Source organism: Aptenodytes patagonicus, chromosome 18 (assembly GCF_965638725.1).
Source record: "Aptenodytes patagonicus chromosome 18, bAptPat1.pri.cur, whole genome shotgun sequence".
Classification (NCBI taxonomy): domain Eukaryota; kingdom Metazoa; phylum Chordata; class Aves; order Sphenisciformes; family Spheniscidae; genus Aptenodytes; species Aptenodytes patagonicus.
In genome coordinates this window covers 10,724,394-10,751,430 of record NC_134966.1, presented here as the reverse complement: position 1 = coordinate 10,751,430, position 27,037 = coordinate 10,724,394, and the positions used below count along the sequence as shown (strand labels likewise).

The 27,037-nt window shown below is 38.0% G+C and overlaps 2 protein-coding genes across 6 annotated transcripts in view; both read left to right on the top strand.

Moving 5' to 3' along the window:
- C5 (complement C5) overlaps positions 1-8,197 on the top strand; it is a 28,824-nt gene extending 20,627 nt beyond the window's left edge. Inside the window, exons 29-41 of one of the 2 annotated variants that reach the window (XM_076355617.1) lie at positions 121-326; positions 1,119-1,271; positions 1,639-1,701; positions 2,517-2,598; positions 3,255-3,306; positions 4,001-4,103; positions 4,839-4,913; positions 5,010-5,115; positions 5,316-5,402; positions 5,783-5,872; positions 6,418-6,501; positions 7,328-7,466; positions 7,745-8,197. In XM_076355617.1, the coding sequence (XP_076211732.1) occupies positions 121-326; positions 1,119-1,271; positions 1,639-1,701; positions 2,517-2,598; positions 3,255-3,306; positions 4,001-4,103; positions 4,839-4,913; positions 5,010-5,115; positions 5,316-5,402; positions 5,783-5,872; positions 6,418-6,501; positions 7,328-7,466; positions 7,745-7,874 (1,370 nt within the window). In that variant the 3' untranslated portion in view covers positions 7,875-8,197. Of the gene's footprint in view, positions 1-120; positions 327-1,118; positions 1,272-1,638; positions 1,702-2,516; positions 2,599-3,254; positions 3,307-4,000; positions 4,104-4,838; positions 4,936-5,009; positions 5,116-5,315; positions 5,403-5,782; positions 5,873-6,417; positions 6,502-7,327; positions 7,467-7,744 lie in introns of those variants that run through there. The other variant, XM_076355618.1, reaches the window with a different exon arrangement.
- An 866-nt stretch (positions 8,198-9,063) lies between these two features.
- Positions 9,064-27,037, top strand: part of TRAF1 (TNF receptor associated factor 1) — a 36,431-nt gene continuing 18,457 nt past the window's right edge. For 2 of the 4 annotated variants that reach the window (XM_076355623.1, XM_076355620.1), the window contains exon 1: positions 25,549-25,779. Coding sequence is in view for 1 of the 4 variants with exons in the window: in XM_076355619.1 (XP_076211734.1) it covers positions 11,696-11,853; positions 12,637-12,712; positions 13,277-13,375; positions 19,678-19,805 (461 nt within the window). In the remaining 3 variants the exon portion in view is untranslated. Of the gene's footprint in view, positions 9,406-11,544; positions 11,854-12,636; positions 12,713-13,276; positions 13,376-19,677; positions 19,806-25,548; positions 25,780-25,876; positions 25,936-27,037 lie in introns of those variants that run through there. The other 2 variants (XM_076355619.1, XM_076355622.1) reach the window with 2 other exon arrangements.

Sequence of the window (27,037 nt, the reverse complement as noted above, 5' to 3'; positions counted from 1 at the left end):
AAATGCAGATTGAATTCCTCCTTTTGTCCCTGACCTGAGTAGGCAATAGTTCACCTTGTGTAGTCTGGAGACAGCTGTTGCTATGTTTCAATCTGAAACCTTCCTTTTATGCTTTTGTAGGTGACCCTCCTATTTATCGTTTTTGGAAAGATACTCTCAAAACACTAGACCAACACACTCCCAGCGCTGTTACTGCACAAATGGTTGAAACTACAGCATATGCCTTGCTTACTACTTTGCTAAGAGGGGACAACAACTATGCTAATCCAATCATCAAATGGTTGTCTGAAGAACAAAGACATGGTGGAGGATTTTATTCAACTCAGGTGAGCTTTTAAATATTTTGTTCTCATTCTTCCAGTACCAAAATCTGAGACATCTTAAGAGGGTAGTATCACTGGATGACCACATTGACAGGTTCTATGTCCTATGTATAGGATTAGTATCAAATGACTCTGTTGCTGTGATATTCTTTGTCTCTGGGAAATACGATTTCTTTTCATGAAGTCTGTTATGAATAGAAATTTGCAAGCTGATTCCACTGACTTCAGATCTGCTGAATGAAAAGAATCATAGGAGGAAAACTGTTTTCCTAAGTTTCTTATAAAACAGAATATTTCATTTCATGACATGATCTTTGTTCTTGTTTTCCACAAAAATGGAACGCAGTGTAAGAAGGTATGCATTTTTTCATTGTAAAAACTGTGTTAGTATGCATGAATAGACTAGAAGTCAAGGGAAAGTTGCCAGGTTTCTAATACACTATCAACTAGTCATACTATATAGAATATTCCAATTCATGCAACCTCCCTTTTTTTAAATTACTAAAAATCTATGAAGAAACTGATGAGTGCTGTTTTTGTTTATTGCTATTTGCTTGCTTCCTTTCTAGTACTTGCATGCGTTTCTTTAAATTGCACAAATATGTCTATGAGTATAGTGTTAAATATGTTTCCACCATGTTAAGTGTACTGCTGAGACGCTGCTAAGCTCTTTAGTTAGTAATGGTTACCATTGTTTGTAATCATGTTTAAGTGGTAGAAAATAAATTGCTTTGTAATGCATTTTCACTTCTTTTTAATTTCTGGAATTAATTCTTTATAATTGATTTCTGACAGGACACAATTAATGCCCTTGAGGCCCTGACTGAATATTCCCTTCTTGTCAAACGGCTTAATCTGGACATGAATGTTAAGATGGCATACAAAAACTATGGCGATCTTCATCTATTTAAACTGACAGAAGATAATTTCATAGGAAGAACTATGACAGTGAGTGAATAGTATTGCTTTTGAAAAGTGAAAGCAGAATTCTTAGCAACTTGTTAAATAATTATTTGAACTTTGAAATTGCTACTAAAGTAACTTTTTCTTTTAATAAACTGGTATTAATTTGGTATAACAAATGTTTAAGGACTTTGCTTATCTGCTAAATTTAATGCATTTGAATATTCATTTAAATTTAGCATCTCTGCTTGTTCCTGTGAAGGTTTTTTTTTGTAGAATCTGTTTGTAGCATCAGGCCTTACTATGTATTTAAAATATGGAAAAGACAAGCAGATCATCTGACCTGAATTGTTGCTAATAGCGCTATCTTTATTATTAACTTACAACTTCTTGTTTAACATCAATCTTTTAGGTACCTTTGGATGATGACATATATATAAGCACTGGAAGCAGCACTGGCATAGCTACAGTAAATGTAAGCATGCAACCAATTCTCTTAAATGGAATCTCTGGTTCGTTAATATCAACATTGAAAAAGAAACTGAAATTTCTCATAAAGTAATGTGTTGTCCTTACCTTTAGACTGAAGTGATGGATGTCGTCATGGCTATATTTTAGATTGAGTACAAGCCATTGTATGACTTATGGCTAATGAGAGAGAAGTTGTGAAGTTTCTTCCTCTTCATTGGAGGTTTTCTGTTCCATAAATCTAAATAGATGATCAACTTAGTTTTAATGCTCATGAGTTGTTACTGTCTCTGCTTAGACAGCCAAACAGGGAAGACCCAACTTAGTGATTGATTTTGAGAAATTGCTCAACTCTGTTATTCTGGTGTTTACTCTTAGTTTATTAAGCAATGTCATTGAGAAACTGTTTTCTTGCAATATTTAAAAGAATAATTTGTGTGCGCCTAAATATTAAGCTGTTGCCATGGTGTATTTTCTTCTAATCTTTCATAGCCTCTTCTAGCATCAAACTTAACATCCGAAATGTGCATGTTCTTGTGTACTAGTATTTATATTCATAAAATATCAGGAGTTGTCTGGGTAATATTTTTAGTCTTGTAAATCCAACCAGCAAGAGTGGTGTGGTTTTGCTCAAGAATTCCCCATTTCTTTCTGTGCTGATCATTTATTTATTCTGCTCTGTGTCCATCAGAACTAATCATGCTGTACAGACTTGTTTTTACTGGTATTATATTCTCCATATTGTGAGTTTCCACAGTTTTATGCCAATTTTGAGGATTGTTTACTGCTTCTGTTTTATCTAACTTACTTGTATGTGTGTAGGTGAGGACAGTATATAATACAATCGGTACTTCTGAAGAGTCATGTAACTTTGAATTGAAGATTGTTCCAAAGAGAGATGATGGTAAAGGGTTAATGTGGCTTTAAATATTACTACTCGGGTCAGTGCAAGGGAGGGAGGGAAAAAACCCCTTACTTTGTTTAATGAAGTATTTCTTATTAAGAATGAAACTGTAATAAATTCTGCCACTTTCTAAATGCAAAACTGGAAAAGAAATTGCTAGAAGCCTTTTTAGCCCTTCTTGAAACTATTGTCTTTTTGTGAATAGAATTAACTTTTAACGTATTTCTGTTAGGTGCATTTTTACTCATTTATGGAAGAGTTTTTGCAGTTGGGGGAGTGAAGAATACAAACTTCTAGCAGAAGAAAGAAATATTATGGGGAATGGAGGGGGGGTTGCAGCGAGCTCTACAAGGTACTGAGAGTTCTAGTCCAGTTACAACAGGATACATAGCCACATTCTGAGCTTTTGCCATGAAGTAGTTTTAATAACATAAGTACACAATAAAGTACATTAAGCATTAAAGCTGTCATTTCACCTGAACTATAAAAAAGTATAATGTTATTTGTTTGTGGCTCGACAATGAGTTCCTATAAAAATAGCCACCAAAACAATTCAAAGAATTATTTTCAATTATGAAAATGCTTTATGAGAATTTTGGATTGCTGCTTCTGAAGAGTTATAAAATTACTTATTTGACTCTACTCGATATGAAAAGGTTACAGAAAAGAAGATGGTGAGCCACTTGGGCGCTTAGAGGCTTGTGCAAAGTAAGTACATCTGATGGGGTTTTTGTTTGTTTGGTTGGTTTTATTCTTTCCCCAGTGATTGAGCCAATGTTTTGCATTTAAAGGTTTCATTTAACTAAATGCTGGTTCTAAATGTCCTGGATTTCCTAACATTCGATGCTCCTCCTTGCAAAGGTGGAATTCCTGGTTGACATGTTTAGGAATTGGAGCAGTGCAAAGCAAATGCACTGTGGGTCTACGTATGCATTATGAAATTAATCTAAGAATGTTAGGCTTTCTGGTCTTTTGGTTTTCCTTAGTTTTTGTTTTAATATTACATTAATTGACATATTTATATTAAATTTTTTATTTTTTAAGAGATCAAAATTTTTTTGTTTGTTAATAATTGCACCTGGTCTTCTGATCTTCTTTTCTTCCTGTTTCTTCACTTTTACATATGTGTGTACACAGAATTAGAGCCAAAGGTCATGATCTCTTTGGGAGGGAGTTTTTCTTTAATTTATATATGGCTTCTCATAGGACATAAGTATTAAGAAAAGCTTCTTTATGCATGATATTGGCATAAATCTGAAATTATTCATCTGGACTATTTTGCTTCATTATGGGTTTATTGTGGTCAAAATGTTGGTAGAATTTTCCTTAGGTTTTTCTGGGATCACATTTGAAGATTTCTTTTTAATTTCAGTTGTTTAATATTATTTTTAATCTATTTTAGGTACAGGCCTGGTGTGAGAGAGCCACAGTCAGGGTCTGCTCATGCCGTGATGGACATAGGTTTGGTTAGTGGATTGGAAGCAAATACAGAAGACTTATCTACTGTAAGTATTAGAGAACATTTTTCTTTTACTGAAGTTTTTTTGACAGAACTATAATTTTACTGTTCTTCATCTTTTTCTGTTAGAGTAGTAGTGCAGATTTATGTCATTATATCTTCATTGCTTCTAAACACTTCTAATACTAATGAGAATAATCTACCTAAGTCTAGATTATGGATTTTTGATAGAGTCAGAAGCTAGACATCTAGTTACTAGGCTCCCTCTGTTGTTAGTGGAAAGACAAGAGCGGATAGAGAGTGGTTGTGTCTGCATTAGAGTAGTGTGAATCAACCTCTGGAGATGCTGTATCTGCTAACTGTAAAGGGACCACTGTTAGTATACACACCTAACTATTGGCTAAAGTTTGTGAACTGAATCTTAACTGTAGTGCTTGTGTTCATCCAGCTCCTCTTGACAAGCACGCGAGTTTTAGTTAAAGGCAATCAGAGTTAGAGTTATAAGATTTAAATGGGATACTATATGTGGACTCAAGTATTCTTTTAAGGATAATTAGCTCTTTAATTCTTTATTACCTTCATGTAATGTGTAAAAGGATAATTTCCCTAAAAGAAAACCAAAAGAACAAGTGAGAGTATGAGCATTATAAAGAGGCTACCCTAAAATAAGGGTTTTTTACATCTTGGAATTGTGCTAAAGCTACTGATTACAAAACCTTCAAGATAATCCAAAAATGTTTAACTTGTATAAAAGATTTTTCTCTGTTTTTATCCCCTACAGCTTGCAAGTGGAGTTGATCAGTTGGTAGCACAGTATGAGATAAAAGACGGACATGTTATTCTGCAGATAGACTCTGTATGTTACCCTTTCCATAACTGTAAGCACTTCTTTAACTCTTTGGAATAATTTTGTTTCCTTTAGAGCTCCTTAATTCATGTGTCTTTCAAATAGGTGCCAGCTGATAATTTTCTCTGTGTTGGGTTCCGAATAAGTGAGCTCTTCCAGGTTGGAATGCTAAATCCTGCCACATTCACTGTATATGAATATCATGCACCAGGTATGTGTTCCATGTCTTCAAATTCATATTTGTCTTTTAACTCGCTATTCCTCCTTAAAGACTACATTTTCCCTTCTTCAACAGCTTTTTAATCCTTGTTATTTTAAGCTCAGGTAACTTTTGACTCACAAAGTTTCAGTGCTGACTTCTTGGACTTTGATTTTCTGTATGTATTTATTATTTCTTTTTGGATCTTGTAGATAAAAGGTGCACTATCGTTTATAACCCCTATGGAAATGAAAAACTTGTGCGATTGTGTGAAGGAGATGAATGCAAATGCATGGAAGGTAAACTTTTTTAAGATGTTTTCCCGTTCCGCTTGGTGGGAAAATGCAGTGTAGTGCTTTGGACAAAACCACACTATACACAAGGAAAAAAATCCTCATAAGAACACAGCTGTTGTCCTCCCCAAATTTTACATTAAAAAAAAAAAAAAAATTAAAAAAAAGTGTGCAGTATGATCATGGATGTCTGACTGGATTAAGTTCAGGTGATTTGAGGGTGGTGTTGTGTATTTTAAATATTCATTGTTCCAGCATGCAATCCCATAATTATGGTGTTTCTCAGTTACAGTAGATTATCCCAAACAGGTAGAGGTTCATGATGTTTTATTTGAGGACATGTGATGACATTGTCTTAACACTGGCTTTTTTCTTTCTCAATGTAGCTGAGTGTAGTAAAGTACAAGAGAGACTAGATCGGTCAATAACTGCTGATACCAGGAGAGAAGCTGCTTGCCAGAATGATATTGCCTATGGTAATATTTGAATTGTCATTACCTATTTCACGTGCTCTGACTGAAATGTTTACTTATTTACTACTGCTGCAAAACATTTTGTTCCAATTAGATCTTTAGAATTAAAATTCAGCAGGCTTGATAGTGGCATACAGTATATGAAGGTGGCATACTGGAGCAGAGAAGAGTAAGTGCTGCCCATACCCTGTGCTGAATAAAAGTCACATAACCAGGGTTAGTGCACCGGTGAGCCTGATCTGATGAGTTCTGCTAATAAGCACTGTGTTTCTCTTGCTTGGTACCGTTCTAATACAGTCATATGGCTTTGGGGTCAGAGGAAGTTGTGGGGCATCAGGTGAGAGCATGGGTAGAGCTTCCATCAGATTAGAACATGGGTAGAACTTGTTAATATTTCTTAGCCCTACAGTGTAGAGTTATAACCATTGTTTTTCCAGAAATTAGTATTGTAAAGGGACATTATATTCTCCATCTGAGTATCTGTAAGACATTTAGTATGTATTGCAGGAACAAAGAATGACAAAAATTTGTTTTGTATTGTTCTGCAGTTTATAAAGTGAACATCTTATCTCGCAGTGAAGAAGGTTATTTTGTAAAGTATTCTGCAGCTCTTCTGGATCTCTATAAAAGAGGTGAGTGTCCTGTTCTTAATCCATTTAACAATTTATTTAGAGTAAAAGCTGTATGGTTGAGACCACTGATGCAGCTGATGAAAATCAGCAGTCAAACCTAGTCATTTCATGAGTAGAAAACCATAGTCTCAAATACAGCCTTTGAGAATTCTTTTGTGCCCTAAGAAGGGCAATCTTTTGTTTGATGTTTTTAAACAGCTTTTCTGTATTATAGCTGTTGTTAACAAACCTCAGCTGTAATCAGTTAAATGTCTTTTATGTGACAAAACAAGGTGAACATATTCCATAATCAATTAATACAGATGTGAGCTGCCGTTTAAATGTCTCATTCATTCCACAGAATGCCCTCCCTTACTGTATATACAATGATTGAAGGGGGGTAGTATGCAAGGATATGCCATGCCTTAACTTTTCTCAGGTTTTTGTAGGTTGGGCATGTTTCTGCTTCTAGGAGAAAGGATGCTAGAATGTTCTTGGGCACTCGCTGTCTTACCTTTAGGAGAGGTAGCTGCTTGTAGGTCCTGCGGAACTGAAGCTGATATTCACTCATTTTTCCTCTGAGTTTAAGCACCCAATATGACCTTATAATTACTATAATATAAAATTATTTAATGTGCACGAGGCTTATTTAACATTCAGATTTAATTTAAAAAATCTTTTACAAGAAACATGGTTTATATCATCAAATTTTCCTGTTATATAACTAGTGGCAAACAGATCCCTAGGCTGTGCTGTACTGTAGAACATTTTGGTGTTTTTTGTCTAATACGTGAGTGACTGGAAATTCTTTTTGTGAAATTTTCCAATTCTTGACATTCTACTTCAGGGCAGGCTTTTGCTCAAAAAAATAATGAAATAACCTTTGTTAAAAAGAAGACCTGTACAGATGTTGAATTGAGCCCAGGAGAGCAATATTTGATCATGGGAAAAGAAGCCTTAAAGATAAGCATTGGTTACAATTTCAAGTAAGTAACTTACCATCAGAATATGCAGAGATTTAATCTTAAAGTGTGCTGTGAAGTGGCAAGTGTTTGTATGTAATAATTCTTATGTGATATATAATTGATTTAATTTTGTAAGTATTAGTTCGACCAATAGTTACACAATGTGTTTTCAGACATGTACATTTAAAACAGGATTATGAACACAAAGCAAGCAATTTCATATTGTAATTTTTTTTTTCTGTTTGACATTTTCCTCCCCAAATCTTGGCAGCAAATGATAATTTTTTTTGTCTTCTTAGATTCCAGTACCCTTTGGACTCTAGCACTTGGATTGAGTGGTGGCCTTCAAATACAGCGTGTACATTTTGTCAGGAGTTTTTAAATACAATGGAAGATTTTGCTGAAGATCTCATCATCAGTGGCTGTTGACTTACTTGGAGAATTTGAAATTAAAAATATAGAGCAAATCTCATTTAAAAAAAAATCCTCAGCTGTTCAGTAATTCTTTTCCAAACAACATTCATTAATAGTTTATCTTGAAAAATGGTCTTTGCTTGTATTTCATAGCCATGTTCTTATAACATAGTAATGTTCAAAGTACGGTTTTTAAGCTTGGATGGGAGAATAATGCAGAATTCTGCAAAGACATTTGAAGTCAGATGAAGTGGATTGACTGTAAAAACAAACGTGGAAAGTACTGTCTTGTGCCAGAATAACACTTAGAAGCATTAAAATCTGATGTCTTATTAAAACATGACCCTTCCTTTATTTAAAAAAAAAAAAAGGAAAAATAAAATGGTTTATCAAATAATTTTGTTACAGCTTTAATTTCCAAGCAAATTTAAACAAAAAAAAATCTATCTAACCTAGCACAATAGCATCCAAGTATGTAGGACAAAAATCTTACTGCAGCCCCAGTTTCTTTTTAGTGACTATTTTAAATGTTCAGTTTCCAACTTCATTAAAGTACTGTAGTGTAAGAATGATGGAAGAGAACTCCTAAAGCTATTTTAGATTATGCCAAAAGCCATACTGAAGCCAGGTACTCCTGACCCCATTGTGCTTTTTTAGTTCCCTTAGACCTGCAGATGACAAAATCTTGCTCTTTTTACTCAAGCTAGTATCCAGGCATTTATCTTAACATGTTGAGTGACATTTTTCATTCAACATGTGACTGGAGTAGTAGATTTTTAAATTCAACAGTCCTGAAGGTTTACTAAGTTTTAATAAATTAGTTTCTTCCAGTCCATGTCTGAAATGCAAAAATTTACTTTAACAGTGTACTGAAACACTGCAATGTATCTCAAACAACCAACCCCCAGCCCCTGCAATGGAAATAAAACATTGGAAACTTATGGTTCATATTCTGTAGGTTGAAACTGTTACGGGCAACTTAACTCTTTACTTTTTATAAATAAATAAACTGAATTTATGATTTTAAAAAACAATCAGGAAGACCTTAACTATACCTGGTGACATTTTCAGTTATGAAGTGATGCTTGTATGTGTTGAAGATATTCTCATTTGCAGAGCATTTTGGCACAGAAAGTTCTCCAGATAAGTAAAACATTCAATAAGAAGCTTTTTAAAATCTTATTTGTGTATGAAAGAGACATGTTCACAAAGGTGGAACTGCCTGTGATGTATTTCTCTGCAAAACCATTATCAAAAAAATTTAATCTTTTCTTGATTTTTAGATTTCAAAAGTAGAAATTATACCCTCTAGCAGCTGATTCAGTCTTTTATTAATATGAGAAAAATTCCCTTACACTAATATAAGTGTTGTTAGTCTAAGGTTAAAAGAAGGCAGTGTTAAACCAAGTATTAAAAAGAAAACAGTCGTGCTACTACAATGAAAAAACAAGCATGTGATACAGGGGAATCCCACTTTGAGAGAGATTAAGTCTAGTGTTTCCCCTTGCTGATGATGTGCTAAGAATTTCAGTCGTTAACCAGTTTGGTAAGTCCTCTTTCCAGACATTTTTAATTATTATTTGTTAGATGAGATATTTCAACCAGTTTTAAATACTTTTGATGTTCCTGCATTTGGTGTTTCTTCTGATAGGTAGTGTTGGTATGTCATCCGTCTGTGTAGAGAAAATAGACTGCTTGTATTTTAGAAAGACTGTATTTTGGATATTAACCCTGAAGTCTTGGTAAAAATTGTTTGAACAATTGTAATAGTAAGTAACAATAGCATTACTTAATTACAATAATATTCAGAACTCACGTGGAATTATATTTTGTTAGTATTCTTAATGTTAATTTAAAGAAAGCCCAGGTATGTCCATGGCATCATATCATGCATAAAAGCTTGCTTTCCAGATAGATAATGCTTTTTATCCTTAATTTTTACACCATGCTTCTTTATTTTTGAAAATTCTTTTGCCAGGAGAAGTGACTCTCCTTTTTTAGGCATGAGTATTTCTTACTGTATATGAAGGAACATATACAGCTCTTGAAACACTCCCAGTTTTCCACTGTGACAGAAACAGCAGAGGGAGCACAAGAACATAATTTTCGTATAGGTCCTATAAATATTAGTACTTTACTCCCCCCCCCCCCCAAAAAAAAAAGAACAACTTTTAAAAGACATTTTTCAAAAGTTCAGCTACTGAAAATGCTGTGCTCATTTCCTAGTGGATGGAAAAAATACGTATTTTCATGTGTAGTGCCATAATATTAATTTCATATCTGCTGGCAACTTTTTTTTTCTTCATGTCACCCAAATTATTTATCAAAAAAATTCTACTGCAAGACAGTAACCACCCCGCAATCTCTGAGATTCTTGGACAAATTTTAGATTTACCAGAGAGGCTATCATAGTCAGGACTGTGTGATAAAGTATGGTCAGAAGATGCAAAGTCTTTTCTGATCAGTCTAGAGTTCTGAGCATAAGAGAGGCTGCAAGCAACGATACAACCAAGAGGTCAGGGTGCAGTACTCGCTTTAAGAATCGCATAATTACCCCATTTCTGCTCATGGAGAAATGTGATATTTGAGAACTCAGAATGGGAAATGTACTTCGGTGCTGCTTCCTGCCTTTTACAGAGATAATGTAGTCTAAATGCAGCTTAAACCCACAGAAATAAGGAAATTGAGCCTAACAAAGTCCTCCTTTTCTTGAATTAACCTGGGCGTTTTCTGGCAAGTGTGTCACGTACCTGGTAGCATGTAGTGAGTGACGCATAAGCTACAAGTTAAAACATGTTATATGAAACAGAAGACATTTTCATTTTAGAATTTCCTGGAGTTTGTGATTTTTAGCATAGACACGATGATATTTCAGCAGACTAGGTTACTCGGTGGTTTAATTTTATCGGTCAGCTCACTTCAAAAGCTTCTTACCACTGTGTACATTGTGCTGATAATGACATTGTGAGTTTCTCAAAATTGTTAGTCTTGCAGTAAAAGACATTGATCTAGAAGCACAAGTAGGGATGCTTAATGTAATTCCTTTGCATGAAGAAATCTTGCAATGCTAAAAAGTATCGGTAGCAAAATATGTGCAGTAGCAGCCCAGAGAAACAACATGTAAACTAATAAAACCTGTATGAAATAGATATGAGGAACAGAAATTAGGGAAATGAAAAACAATAAAACAAAATCTAGAACCATAGAAGGGCAACCTGTTTCTAAATTCATAAGAGCTAACCATAGTAGTCTTTGGTTTGCAATGCTGTCTTTTCACTCTTACACTCCTTCAGCCTGTCTCTTCTGTCTTGAAATCTCTACTCCTGTAAATCTGTAGCACTGGAGGAGGATTTACCAGAACAAGATTTCTGAGGCAGCTCCCCTGAGGCTCTATTTTTAGGGCAACGTATGGAATGATGCCTATTAGAGAATACCAATTATTGCTTTTTTCGTCTTTCCTCTTAATTTGCTTCTTGTCTTCACAATTCAAATTTGTACAGTTTGGGAATAAACAAGTCGTTATTTTTCCAGGCTTCTCATTGGTTTGGTTAGGTAAATTCTTACTGCAGTCCTTAAGTTTTTGATCTGCATTTAAGTATGCTACTAGTGCATGTTGATTGACTGGCAGTTTATTTTAGTGTATGCCCAATGCTAAATCTTTTTCTTTTTTTTTTTTTTTCTTCAGGATTATCTTAACATCTGCAGTTTAGCTACAAGTATAACAGCAAAAACCAGCAATGGCTTTAGAATAAAGTTTTCAGTTTCTCTTCGTAAGAGAACATACTACAGCACCTCTGTGTTTGGAAGATCTGGTGTCAAGCATCAGTGCATAAGCCATGAGTAGCTCACGTGCTTCTGAAGAACCTATGGAAAAGTACACAAATAATGCTTCTTCCATATACATTTGTCCTCTATGCAAAATGTTTCTGCAGAATCCAGCACAGATGCCATGTGGGCACAGTTACTGTATGTCCTGTGTCATCTGGTTATTAAGGTAATTCTATCATACTGAAAATATTTAATATCATTGTTTCGTATTCATTACTCACTGCAAAAAAACCTGTACTGTGCCTAGATGGTATGTTTACGCAATATTTGTAAAACTCACATTGTTGAAGGGGCTCTAACCTTACGGCTAGTGGCTATTCTGCATTGCAGTGGCCACTTTATGCTCAGTCCTGGTGGAGGAGCTGGAGGTTAAACAGGTGTGAAGAGAGTGTTGCTCTTCTGCTAGTACGGATAATCTTTGCCTGCTGGTATAAAGTTATGTTTGTACAGCTTTGTAAATATATGCAGCCACTTCATACGCTCTCTGTGAAAGAAACTATTTTATTCCCTAGGTTTTCCTTTTGTACTCTTTTTTTTAATTCCTTTCCATTCCAGATGCTAACTGATGCTATTTTTATGCTCCACTTTCTTGTTTTTTTAAAAAAAAAAGTTCCTAAATAATATGCGTGCTATTCATTATTTGTATTTTAAGACACAGTAGACTGAATCAATGTCTACTGTGACTTAGGTAGATTTACAACAAATGTTACTTTGACATTTGATGACTGAATTTGACAGTTAAAAAGCTTGCCTTGCCTCCAGGAAAGTGGCAGATGAGGGGCCAAATTTCCTTCTCACAACTCCTGGCACAAATCAGCTTGGTTCCCAGTAAAACTGAGAAGAGAGTTTGATACAAAGTACAGTTGCACACATTTTTATTTTTATTGAATAGTTGCCCAAAAGCAGCACGTCCAAGAACTTTAAAATTACTGTTTTCCCTCTCTCTTAGGAATATCCTTGATCCAGAGTGTTTAATATGTGGAAAGAAGATAGTCACAGATGATGCAATTTTTAATTTTGGCTCTGTGAGTACTTTTTTTTTTAATCCTCCAAACTTTTTGAAGAAGCATAAGAAGATAACACTGTATCCAATAATAACTGGATATAAACTCAAATTACAGAGAGAAGTACACTTAAATGCTTAGTGAGGTTGTCCAGGCAGTCCACTTCTAAACTGTACAATATTGTTGTGAGGGTAACTGTGTATTATGAGACCTAATTATCCCTCAAGAGTGATACATCTTCTCATAAACTCCTGTTTCTCGCATCTGATTATAAACACAGAGATACTGACTCAACTGTCCCTGCTAAGGTGGAACCTGAAGATTTCTTTAAAGCACAATGATGTCATTGTATAAAAAAGATCAAATTATATTCAGATGTCATAGCCATGGGTCACAGTACTAAAATATCTGTTAGTTAAAATAATTCCCATTCTTATTGCATGGCGTAGCTAAGAGGGCCTTTAAGGGCTTTAATTTAAAATCTGCCTATATCATTAATATACCTTTGCTCTGGCTTTTGGTTACTAGTGTTTACGAGACGTGTATCAATCTGCTTACCAATTTTGTATTCACACTGTGTGCTAGATAAAACCAGATGAAACCAAGAGCAAGGAGACTGAAAGAATTATAGCCAAGGGTATGAACAAGAATTTTCTTCATTCGGGTCAATCGGATCCATATAAGGTAAGTCATAGTTAACATCTAGAAGAACAATGTAAGAAATAATATTTAATATGTATGGGTTATAAGTAATTAATTTCCAGGGAAATAACTCTGTTATAGCCGTATCCCTTAACCTTAATCAATGTACGTATAGCAGGGCCAGTTCTGCATTGCATGGGAGAATTTCCTAAGACTGGTGGGAAGAAATCATCCCACAAGGCTGTTGATGGTTTTTGTCGCAACTTTAAGGGTTCAAGGATCTTCTTTGCCTTCTCCAGCTGACACTCTAGAGCACCCTGAATATTGTATATGCTGAATATCAAACTAGTACACAGTACAACACTGCATAAAAGGACAGTGTTTTATCTCTCTGTCTTCTACACAGAAGGGTTGGATTTTTTTTTTGCGTTAAGCAACATTTGACGTGAAAAAAACCCTAAAATATTCTAATGTTGGAATGTCTGTTTTTGCCAACATCTGTAAATCTCAAAGGGCTTTACACAGACCGAAAAAGAATTGTCAGTACTGTGATGCATATAGTACTTAGAAATACAAAATCAGAACAAAAAAAAATACTAAAAAGAACTTGCAATAGATTCATTCTATGGACTCAAAGCAGTGAATTATAGATGAGGAAACTGTATTACCTAGAGCAGTCAAATGACTTTCTCAAGGCTATAGACAAGGCCAGTTGCAGAACTGGAACGTTGACTGAAGTATCCTGGCATTCAATGCGAGTTTATCAGACCGCAGTGACTCCAGAGAGAAAAGAAAGAGAATACAACAAAGGAGATGGCTACATAAGCAAAACAAACATGTTCTGCTGTTTCGTCTCTGTGTCAGAGGCTCAAATGAGTGTCAAGTAGTATTTTAAGATCAGGCACCAAAATACATTTTCCTGTTAACTGCTAATGGCAAAACAAAGACATCTGAAAGAATGTTGACTTTATCAAGTAGTCCTAAAATAGATGAAATCACAAAGACAGATAAGGTCTTCATGGGTTGTGTAAAACAAACCTTGGGTCCTGTTAGCTTATTCAAAAGTGTAATTTTTGAAATTTAAATTACACTTTAAAAACTTTAAATGACAAGGAACATGTCTTATTTTCACAGGTAACTTGTGAAATTTAAGCTCTATTGATTTTTAGTGAGACAGACTGCAAAAAGGCTGTATTGCTCCTGAAGACCTAGGAACCTAATTTAAAAAATACGTATAAAAATGCTGCACTTCCACATCAAATTGGCAGTCATTAGTTTAAAAAATGTCTTTAATCTTATTTGTTGTGTCTCTGTTTCTATCCAGTGTTATCTCTCCAGTATAACACTGAGATCATTAAAATATTTTAAGTATATGTATTTTATATGTGTGTATTTTTACACATATTTAGCCATGTGTCGTACGGAGATGTGTGTATATGTGTATATATACCAATGTAGGAAGATCTACCTTCCTCATGTGGCATAGCATGACTTTCACATGAAAAACACGTGGGGGAAAGACATCTATGTCTTCATCTGTTTCACACATGTAAATTAGGTTGGCAGATTTCCATTGGATCTAGTCAGTAAGACTGGAGAAGATGGAAATGACAGGAGACTGATTTTAGAATCTACTGCCATGCTAACCTCAGTGACCTGTAGTCGGAGAGTTCTGAGGTACTAAGCGATTCACAGGATTAATCCCAGCAAAAATGGAAATTCTTGGAATAATCACTGCTTAGATGACTCATCTGTATTATGAAATGGAAATTATTTCAAAACACACTCTGTACTTCCATGCTTACTGGGGATTCTGGACATCAGAAAGGTCCTTTTATATCTGAATTGTACACAGTGTTTTTCTATTCCTTGGTTGTTTATATACATGGTGTGCAAGTCTCCAAATGTTCCAGGCTTTGAATCACCGGCTAATAGCTTTAGTGGTTCCAGAAAAACATGCATTCGACTGCTACACTTTTGTAGTCTACCCAAAGGCCAGCCAGCCTCTGTATGTGGGATTACTGGACTGCCTACCTATTAATGCACTTGCCCAGAAAGCTGTGTACTTTAGTCCAAATTTATTCTCACATCTTCTAGAACAGAGATGACTGGCCTTGCCTGTCAATTCTGGCAAGATGCCAAGGGCCATTGGAAAAAAACAGGATTTTTATTGTCATTTATTGACATAATAGCGCAACACAGTCAGACTAGCCTCTGAAGTGAACTTCAGAGTTGCTCCTAGTGATATGCACAGGTAATATCTGAAAGCAGCACCCACTAAAGTCAACTAAATGAGTTTGGTCATTATACTTTTATTCCTTTTTAATATATTTCCCAGATCAGCCTTTGAATAAGAAAATTCACCAGATGCCATTCTGATGTGATTCTCCCTGAATACTCTTGGCAGATATGTAAGACCTGAATTGGTTGAATTCCTGAGATAACAACAATTCTAAGGGTTAACACTATGTAAGCCTTTTAGTTCTTTTTTTTAAAAAAAAGTATTTCTGTAAGCTTCCATTTGTATTTTACTGATTTTTTTTTTTTTTTTTTAGATATCCAAGTGTCACAAAATGAGCTGATTTCTCTCTTCATTGCAATCAGAAATTAATCGAATTGATCCAAGCTAATAAGTGACTTGAATAGACCAAATTCCACCCTGTTATGCAGAGTGACACGTGAAACTCGCACTCTTTTGGTCTGGTCATGAAAGCCGCTGTGCTGGGTGTAACTACTGGGACTAATTTAGGAAGAGCGCCAACTGGTGCCATTCTCTGGCCACTGCTTTACTAGCAGTGCAGAAATTATTCCATGTATATAATCCATATATATAATCTTTCAGGATATGCCACAAGCTCTAAGTAGCATTAGCCAGACAGGTGCTCTGTCAAAATTTTTTTTGAATTAGGAATACCCTACAGTTTTAGAAGAGGAATGCTAAATCCCTGCAGCAGGTTAATTTCGTGCTTTTTAATACCTCAATACCTTTAAGTGACTGTCATAATTCTTTGTTGGCTGACCTGAAAACATATCATATTAAATACCAGGTGAAAGAGAAAATTGCTTACATGAGCTAGTAGGATGCAAGTGCAAGTTACCACGTAATTTTTATTTTGTTATGATGGTACACTCAGAATCTGAAATCATCTGGAAGAGGAGAAATATTCACTTCATCACACTGAGATGTTTGATCAGTGTATTTGGGCAACGTAAGGCCAGAATATCACACCAAAATTATTTTCTATCTTTGTATAGTGATGAAAATGTTCAATATAGGCACAGCCACTCTTCTGAGTCAGCAGGTGGGATCCTGCATTGGGTGGAGCAATACAAAATCTTAGAATTGAATCCTTAGTAAGATTTCTTCCAAGTTCAAAAATCTTTTTTAAACTCCTATTTCCACAAACAAAGAGTTGTGGAATCTACTGACAGGGGTCAGTAGATTCATTTATAGTAGGGTTATGGAAGAGATGAGTGAAAACATACTAACGAAATCCTTTTTTTCTTTTGAGTTAATATCATTTTGTAATTTAAAAAAATCACTCTCTCTGAGGGCTGCCAATTTGGTGTTCATCCATCATGAGTTGTCTCACTTGACCCTACCTACAGAGGCTTATTTTCAGTCTATGTAAATGTTAATGTTTATGCATGTCTCCTAGCAAAATGTGTTCTTAATCTCCTGCTGAATTCTTACATCAGAACACACTGAAATTTGGCATGGCCATCAATTATTTTCCAGTAAAAAACCACCTTATAGGAGTTACATATGCTTTCAATTTTTAAGATATTTAATAATGTTTTCACCTCTAATTAGGAGAAATATCTGGGTTTGGCTCTTTCATTCTCCTGGGAACTGAGAGTTTGGTTTTGCCAATTGCTGGGTCATTACAAAATTCCATTCCTTGTGTTAAATTTTGCTTTTCAAGTTCTGAATGAACTTGGAATTTGGATGCATGTTTAAGCAGCAACTGATTTCCTGGAAAATACTAAACTGAATTAAACGCCACAACTGTCATAAAAAGAACATTCAGGTTTAGAAAACAATAGCAGAGAAATCTTGAGTAAGATTGCTATATTCAACCCTTTCTTTTCTAACCCAATAAATATTTGTCACGCACAGGTGGTTATTCATAAAATAGTTGTATTTACCTATGTTCATAGCTAGAAGTCATGAAATGCAGATTATTCCTAAGGTGCTGCGGTTCAGACTATATTTCCTTTATTTATTTGCTACATGACAACTAAAATGGTAATTTCTTTTGCAAGTAAAGCAAGCAAAAAGTTTTATTTGATGCACTTTGAATCAGCTGAGATATTAAACCACAAAAACTGGGGTTTACAATGGAAAATCGATTTTCTCTTAATGACAGCAGCCCCACTGCCGCCGGTTAAAAGTACTCCAAAAGAAACAGAGAGAGGTTCAGAGTCTGGGTTTAGTGCACTGCAAGCTGGTTTCAAGGAGCCCCGTCATGGACTTGCACTGTCTAATTTGGCTTTACAAGAGTAACCTCAACAGTGCATTCTTTCCACTGGCTATTATATGTTCTCCGCAGTTTATACTGCGAGGACATGGAGCACATCCTCAGCTAATGCAAATCAGCGTTGTTGCAATTATTTTGGAGGAGATATACTTTTTATACTTGATATCTAGATCTGTAGATACAGTACTTCTTTAACTGAGTCACAAAAAGTAAATGTGAAAATTTTTCCAAAGAGAAAATATTTTATAAACATCTCGCACATCCACACACAAGGAGATTCACATTTCACTATGCCAGTTTATACCTGCTGAAATGTGATTTACAATATATAGACATAAACGCTAGTGTTGGTGACATACTGGGCATAAACTGCAGCTGTAACTGAAGCCTCGCACTCACTACGTGCCTGCATTGTCTGTCTCTGCGAGAGTCTGATTAGCCAGTTTTCCTTCATTATTTATAAAAAGCAATATGCCATAAAAATGTCATTTTCACTTCCCAAATCATAAAATTTTCCATAAAAGCCTACTGCTGTAAGATCCTAGAGAATATTCAGCCCCAGGCTCTGACAACTAGGTAGAAATAGGTATTAGTTTCCACCATTAGTGTAATTCCAAAAGTTTGGAGTCACCAGTTTATGCAATATTAAAAGGTGTTTTGTTTCTAGCCCCAGTTAGTTGGGATAGGTTTGAACAGCATGTATTAAATGCTTGTTTTAAGTAACGTTTGCAGTTGCTTTTGCTGCAAGGAGGGGGATCCAGAGATACAGTTATAAAACTGAACTGGAAGTCAGGAGGTCTGTTTTGGTCCCAATTTTCACTACACTTTCACCACACATCCTTCATGCCATGTTTAACAGTGGTTTGAGGAAAACCATCTTGGGTGATAAACACAGAGTTAATCCCCAGAGTTCAGTGTTTGCTGTCAGATAAGAGCTTTCAAAGCGGCCAAGAAAAAGCATTAGCTTGGTGAAATTTAGGACAGGGTACAAGGACTCTTGTAAAGGCGTGTAGTCCCATTGACAAGAGGAGTCTGGAAATATATTTGTGGCCGAGAGTTTTCAATTCCTGGGATGAATCTCTTTGTACATAGTGACTGAAAAGGCAGCACGTGTTTATTTTCTGCACGAAGTACCTACATATAGTCAGAGATGTATTTTCACACTAACACTTCAAACTCCATGAAACTTGCCCAGCTTCTGGTTATGCACAATTACTCAACCCAGGCTGATGGGGGAATCTTCTTTATGTCCCTGGTGTCATTTGTGGCTTCCTATAAAAGCTAAATAACTTCACCATTTCACAGTTTCCATATGACACTGAAGAAGCCTGGCAGGATCAGCTAAGCTTCTGTTTTGGTCAGGAAACTCAAAAACAAGCTAGAATCAAAAACTTCCCATGAAGACGTGAGGGGTCAAATTAATCTGGGTTGTAATTTAACAGGATTCCATGGATTCATACCAGAAATTGAAGGAAGGTATCTAAACCCACATGAGTTCAAAGCAAATTTGTAGAAAGCCACGCTCCTGTGTATCCCCTATCTGTGTCCACTGGTCCCTTGTCCGCAGTGGTCCTGCCGATCTCCATGCCCAGTTGTGAACAGCTCCGGGGCGAGTCCCGGCAGAGGGCAGCCCAGCCCAGAAACGCTCCCCAGGGCCCTGCCTGCCAGTCCTGGGCTTTGAAGCAAAATATTAATGATAAGGGAAAGCATTAGATGTGATTTTAGATAACCAGATTAAAAAATGCTGAATTTCCTTCCTGCACATATCTTGCCACAAAGACAATACAACCTTAGCTTGTGAAAACTTGCAACAATTCTGAACTGTTGCACTATGAAGCCAATCTGTATTTTGATTTCTTCCAGGATGACCCATTGTTACTGAACCTGAACAGATGGGAGCGTTCATTTCCTAAGCACTTTGTGCCCCATTCACTTGCTTTGGGGTTTCGACATCCAATTTGTGATGCAGATGTTCAACATGGAGTTACAAGGTTTGTTTTCTTGGCTGAATTCCAAGGACGCTGTTGGGAACTTGTATGTGATGATGTGCTTTTGGAGTCCCATCACTGGCAAAGCTGCCAAGATACTTGGCCTCATGAGAGGACTCTTTCTATTCAGGAATTTAAACACTAAGTCTGCTTGCCTCTGTTCAGAATATAGGCCTGTCTTTCTTTATGCCTGCTTTCTCCTTTTTCATTCAGTCTTCTCCTATGTTTAAAATATATTTTCCTTTCTCCTTCAAAACATCGTGGTTTGTGAAAACTCAGGAGTTTTCTTTCTGTAGCAATATTTTGATGAGGGCTTTGGTTCTCTTTACAATATCATTTTCATCCTGTGAAACTTTGGATAATGCTTGGAATTGCTGTGTTCCCTGGGTTTCTTGCCCATAAAATACAGGCACAAATAGATGTCAGTGGTATTGTGGAAATTACTCAGGTTTATGAACCATGCTGGAAAATACTATTGGAAAGATAAGCCCAGTGCTATTAGTCACTCTACAATAGCAAAGTGAATTATGGTCGTAGTAGAAGAGAGATGCAAGTTAGTGCATAGTCAGTCTCTTTCTGCTTCTGTCACACGTAAAAAGATCATCTTTTAAACATATCCCTTTTTTGCTCTTATTAGCAAAATGAGTAACTTCTGAAAGGGTTAGGGGAGATTTACCATAGCCTTCACTCTCCCCTCAATTCTTGTCATTAATGAGAATTAATGAAGACATTAAAGAAACCTGTTGTTTCCTTTTTCTGTTTCCACTAATTAGTCCTACTCAAATATACTGACTTTTCTGATGATTGTACAGGTTTCTGTAGTACACTGTACAAGTGACCTGAGCTATTGACAGAATATCCCTATTTTTCCAGCTGTTTTATAGTCAAAAGATGTTGAATCTTAACTTGTTTTTTCATGTTACATCCAGAGCTTTGGAAGAGTGTTTTGGCAGGCTTCCCAGTGGGCGCAGCTCCCATTCCCAGAGTTCTCTCCAAAGCATTAAGAATGGAAATAAGCAGCTAAGAATTTTCCAGTTTAGATCAGGCTCTGTGTACGTTAAGAGAAACAGAAGCATAACCACAAGTACCAGCGTAAGCCCTTAATGTAGACAGGCTGCAACAGAAAGCAGAGCTTAAGCTGGTGAATCTGTCATAAACTGGTCCATGCGGGCTTCACACGTCTCTACGCCGTGTTTGTCCTGATATGGGGACATAGTGACCGAGACAGGTATACCACCAAGAAGCTTCTTAATGTAAGGTCTGCCTAGTTAGGTTGCCTAAAATCAGAGGCAGGCTCAGTAATCTCTTAATGACGTTTTACTCTGAAGTAGCATTGCTTATAGGAAACTGTCAAGGCCGCCGTGACAGAGAGAAACACTTTAGTTTTCTCTAACCTCTTCTTTTCAGGGTGATTCCTTGGCTTGTATTGTGGAAACTGCTTTAGTGAATGACTGAAATAAGATAAATGGTATATAGTGTCCATTTTATGGATGCTTTTTTTCTGACAAATGCTGACAAGGTGCTCCAGAACATATATTATTTGAAAAAAAGAAAAAAAAATTACTAGGAAGCTGAGGATAATACTATGTTACAGAGAATATGATCTGGAAAAATCTTGAGGCAGAGCAAGTATAAAGAAAAAAAAATTGATTCCTGATGTCTCTTTGAGGATTACAGTCCAACTCTTATGTAAGTTAGTGGGAAACTTTCCATCTCCTGTAATATGAGTTGGGCTGGGTCCTCAGGATATTACCATAACAAAGCAGAGCTACAACTGGTAGTAGGCACAGGCAGATATAACAAAAACATTTTAAAAGATTTTATTGTAGGCAAGAGATTGAATTGTGGCAAAGCTGTCAAGTTTGCTGAGGATAACAATATATCAAATTTCATTATTCTTCATGTTTGGGGTTTGGTTTTTTTTGATCTTGAAGATGAATTGATGAAATCTCACAGCTACTCTGTTGTACTCCAATTTCGTGGGTAGCTTAAGTCAGAAAAGAAGTAATAGCATAGAAGTTAAAGAACTACTTAAGATCAGAGCTATGAACAGGCAGGAATCTTGACTTGGAGCACTCAGCTCCAGTTCCTAGAAGTACTGCATCTCATGGGCACTGATCTTCTTTTACTAACGAGTTTTCCTTCCTGTGTTTTACCCATTTTTCAGGGTTTCCTAGAACATGTGCACATTTCCAGATAATTTATGCTAACTGAAAAGTATGTTTTAATAGAATGAGCCATCCCTATCTCAAGCATCTCTCTGGTATGAGGTTCTCAGCCCTGGAAATACTATTTGCGCTTTGAATACAATCTTTAAAACACTTAGTATCTGAGCCTAAATTCCATTTTTAAATGTACTAAGAAACCTGTTTCATTAAAAATCTCAAGCCCTTGGATTATTTTAAAAAGATAATACTCAAATTAAATATATTCCCTTATGAGCTTTTTTTCTTGGATGTAAAAAAATTCATCACCTTAAATAGTAACACAGTGCCCTGCAATGCTAAGCATTGGTGGAATGGCTCTACAATAAAGTTAAGCTTCAAATTTTAATCTCTCTCTGAGCCACATCCTGTTTTCGGTTAACTGATCTCATATGGGGGAAATTTACCAGAGGAAATATCTCTAGTTTGGAAAGTACCAAAAACTTATCTTTAGTTTCTTTGTGTAATTCAGCACCTTTTAAGACAGAGGTGTAATACTTTCGAGAAGTCTCAAAGCAAAAGAAAAGGAGCAAGCTAACAGCACAGAAAGGAGGCATAGAGGTGCCCCTTCATCCCGAAACAGAAACTGACCCATTGGTGTAACACTGATCTTTCTGAAATTATTAACTTACACCTCATTATATTCCGGAAGCTTCAAAAGCCACATCCAGAAATATTTTAAAAACTTTTTCAGAAACTAACTCACATCCTGGCAGAAACTGCCTGTGCCAGATTAACTTGCCATGAATTTTAACAACCCTAATCATAAAACAATGAAAGCAAATGTTTCAGGCCGTAAGGACTACTAAGACTGTATCACACTTTCCCTATAGACTTTTAGCTTTAGTTAATACATGGCCATGATGACTCTGCACTTAGAGCATCTACAAATACGTTTACAGCACAGAGGAGTAGAGAGAAGGAAGTGGAAATGAAGAGACATTACATGTGATTCTGCAAGTATTAGTAGGGAAAGTCTTCCTACTCACATAGGTGGATGTTGACATTTAAACTGGAAGCCTTAAAAATAACTTTAATAAAACTGACAATTTTCCTCTTCCACAATTTCATTGCCAAATCTTATTAAAGTCCTGGCTCTTAATAAAGGTTACACGTGCAGGTACCATGGCTGTATATGACCAGATAATTGCACACCCACCTTGCTAAGTTAGTAATTTTCTTGTGCTGTGACAGCATTACTGAACTGCACATGATGCTTTTCATCTGGTGAGATCCAAGTGTTTTACAAAAGGAAGCAAATGTTATTCCCTCTTTACAGAGGACGGTGGAAGCATTTACTTAGGCTGGTGGTTTATCCAACAACACTCCAGTGATGTGTGGCAGTAAGCCACACGGATACCCTAAAACTGACTCTGCAATTGGCTCCCTCAGGCTTGTGTTTACTTCCCTCTATAATGATAATTTCCTTTGCATGATCATTTTTAAACTGTTAAAGCCTTCAGAAAAAAATCAGGTCACTTGTCAAAAGCCTATCTAATTCAAGGGAAAGTAAATAAAGGATTTTCTGACAAAGTGAAGGCTCAAATCCTTCTCTTGGAAACAGCCTTGCAACCTGATTCCTGTGGGACTACAAGGTGGAACTGAAAACAGCATTTGGCCCATAGGTGAATTTTTAATAAAATAGTTAAAGAAATGGTGGACATAAATGTAGGAAACTTTTTGGATAAACTGCTTGCAAGAATGGGACTTTTATTATTAAAAATCCTAGCCACCAGAAGATGGTCCATTATTTGTCTCCAAGTCCCATGAATGAACCAGTTGTGGAAAGACATTGCCCATGCAGCAAATGAGTGAAGTACGTTCTGTTGCAGACAGCAGAGCTTGAAATGGTAGAGAAAACTGAGCAGCTATCTGCCTTAAAGAGACCATGTACATTCTTACTGTGTTCTGAGTACATTTTTAAAACTTCCTGTAATAACAGGAATTTACCGCAAAGATGATTGAAATTTGCAATCTTGATTATTTTGTATAAACATTTTTCATCCTGTTTTTTGGTAATACTACGTGTTTCTTTAGCCTCTATTCTGCAAACAGTGCCAGGCTTAGTGCTTATAATATCCTCACAGTACTGTATACTTACAAGATTAATTTTTCCGGTGTGTACATAGACTTCCAGTATATCAGCTCTGCAAAGGATAAATATATATCCTACCCCTGGACTTGGCTACCTTTTTAGAGGTTTTTTCCTTAGCTGTATTTGGGTTTTGCCCTTTTGAAGTCTAGAAAAATGTTTTGTTTATTCTTGCTTTGTTTGACATGTTTGTTTCCTTTTGAGACAAAAAGGTAGAAGTTTAATGGTAATTTTTTCTGGGAGATCTTCAGCAAACACAGTATGTGTGTAGCAGAGGAACGCATGAAAAAGAATGATGTTACATCATACAGGCAAACAAGAGCTGAGTCACACAAACATCTCTGTGAGCAGAGTTTATGAATATTCTTTGCTTCTTCATGAAAACATGAACGTAGCTGTTTGTAACAAGGTGAGGAGAAAAAAGTTCCGGAATTAACTCCAGTATTTATCTTAGTGATGCAACAAAGCACTACAGCATATGCTTCACTTACTTGAGGAAGGGCTATGTCTTGATCCCAGAAGCTGCCCTCCTTCCCATCTGTGATTCAATATAGCTATAGTCTGTCTGGTATTGTATTTGCTAATCTGTAATCATGTTGGGGGGCAGTCACCCAGGGCAGCTGTGCCAGATGTGGAACTATTATCTGTGCACACACAGCATAGGAAGGTGTCAGACTTCAGGCAGACACTGGTGAATAATAACCTCCTCGTCAACTTTCACGAAGTCACAAGGTACCTGGATATGAACACTGTTGTAAATGCAGCAGAGTAACAAACCAAGTGAAGCACCTAGGGAACGACCTCTGCTTCTTATTTTTAATTTTCCACTAGGACTCGGCCCCAGTGGTATTCCCCAAGTTTCTTTCACAAGGAAGAGCTAACAGTTTTGCATCTGCAACTTTCTCTCTTCTGACCGAATCCTGGTATATAGGGTTGCAGCATGTGATTTCACAGTGAACTTTGTCAGGGGAAAAGAGGACCTTCTGGTAGTGAAACTCTTCTTTGTAGAAATCTTTACTGCACTGTGAGCATCTTAAAAGGATTTGCACACATTACTTAACTTGCCTTGTGTTAGCCTTGTGTTGTAAGTATTATCTGCATTTGAGAGCAGCTGGAGGGCGAGGCACAGAGAGGCTTGCTCGAGGTTTCCCAGTAGGCTTCAGAAGGAAATTCAGGTCTCCCGCTCCTTTACTCGGGGCGGCGTGTTTTCCCCGAGCAGACAGAGGTGTGGAGAGGGCATTTTTCACTGTAATCGCGCTCTGGGTAGGCAGGAGTTCCTGCCTGAGTTACAGGGCCGGGTCACGGTGTCGGATAGCCATCATCATACCAGTTTCAGGAACTAGCTACGCAAACAGATTCTCCGTTTCAGCTGTCCTGGGGGGAATTTGCTCCCTCGGGCCTTTCCGTAGTCAATTCCCATCCCTGTCCCCGCGGGTCGGTGCCGGTCAGCCTTCCCGGGGCCTGGGGAGAGCCCCGCGGCGGCCCTTCGCCGGCCTGGGACACCGGCTGGAGCCGGGCTGGGTTCCCTCGGCCAGGGGAAGGCCCGCTTCTCCCCGGCCCCAGGGGCGCATTTCGGGTTTCCCGCTCCTCCCGGCCTGAGCGAGGCAGCAGTCGCTGATATTCAGACGAGCCGCCCGGCTGCTGCATTTCCTCTGCCTGCGGCACGGGCGGCCCCACCGCGGTAAGCACCGGCACGGTCGCCCCGCTCCGCGCCCCGGGGCCGGCGCCGCCCCGCCGGCCGGCCCGCTCACCCAGCCACCCTCCCGCCCCGCGGGGCTCCCGCCCGCTCCGCGGGGCCTGGCGCGGCCTGGGCCGCCTCCGGGGGCGGCGGGCTCAGGTAAGGGGAGCGGGAGGGAGAGAGAGCGGGTCCCGCCTCAGCCGCCCGCCGCCGCGCCCCGGCCCCGCTGAGGGGAAACCGGCCGCGGCCCCTCGGCCTCCCCGGCCGCACGGGCCTGGTCCCCCCCAGCGCGCCCCAGGGAGCACCCGGAGGGCAGGGGGGACTGCCCGGCCCCCGAGGCTGCCCCGGGGATCCTGGCCGCCCTCGCTGCTTTCTGCTGCCGACGAAGCTGCCGGCCCTCCGCGCTGCTGAGCCGGGGATGGGGATGGAGAGCGCCAGCCGAGCCGGGGCCCGCCGGACCCGCTCCCTGCCCCAGGGCGGCGGTTTTACCGGGCGTTATCGATGTAAAACACCCGCGGGGGTGGGCTTCCAGCCCCACGGAAACGACGGGCTCTGCTAGCACGGCCAGCTCTGCGGCAGGAGCCGGCGGGCGGTCTCTAGCGTGAGCGCCGAAGGTGCTCGTCTGCCCCCTCCTCACCTGGGTACCGAGCCGCGACGCCTCTGACACCGCTTCGTTAATTGGCGGGTGCACATTTAGGGGTGCCGGTTTTGATTTACGGTTCTTGTCAGATTGCGCAGCCCCTGCGTTTGTTGCTAAACTCCCCGTCAAATGCCTGGAGAGGCCAAGGGAATTGCCGAAGCCAGGCAACAGAAAATGCTGTTTGTTCAGAGAGGAGTGTTTTAAATCCAGGGGATGCCCTGTCCACCCCACGGCAGTCACACCGCTGTTTCTGTGCCTGGCCTGGCCCAGGCGGTCTTGCTTCATTTTTTTAGAGGCTTGTTAGTCATTGTTACTTTTTATAATACTGAGATGGGTTATTGTGTGTCAGTACTGTTATGGGAAAAAATAGATTTATAAAGGCATTGTTATGATCAAACTGCGCCAGGTCCCTGGGTGAAAACTTTTCTTGAACTTTCCAAGCAACTGTGGAGACACTAGAATCAGTTTTGGTTGTATTTCCAAAAATATTCAACTGCACAGCTCTTGTTAACCAAAAGCAATACTGAACGTGGATACCACCTTGGCATGTGTGGCTCAAGGTGTATCTGGTTAAAGCACAAGCATAAAGCCTTTTGTGGACTTGAGATTTCCTTTTTCATT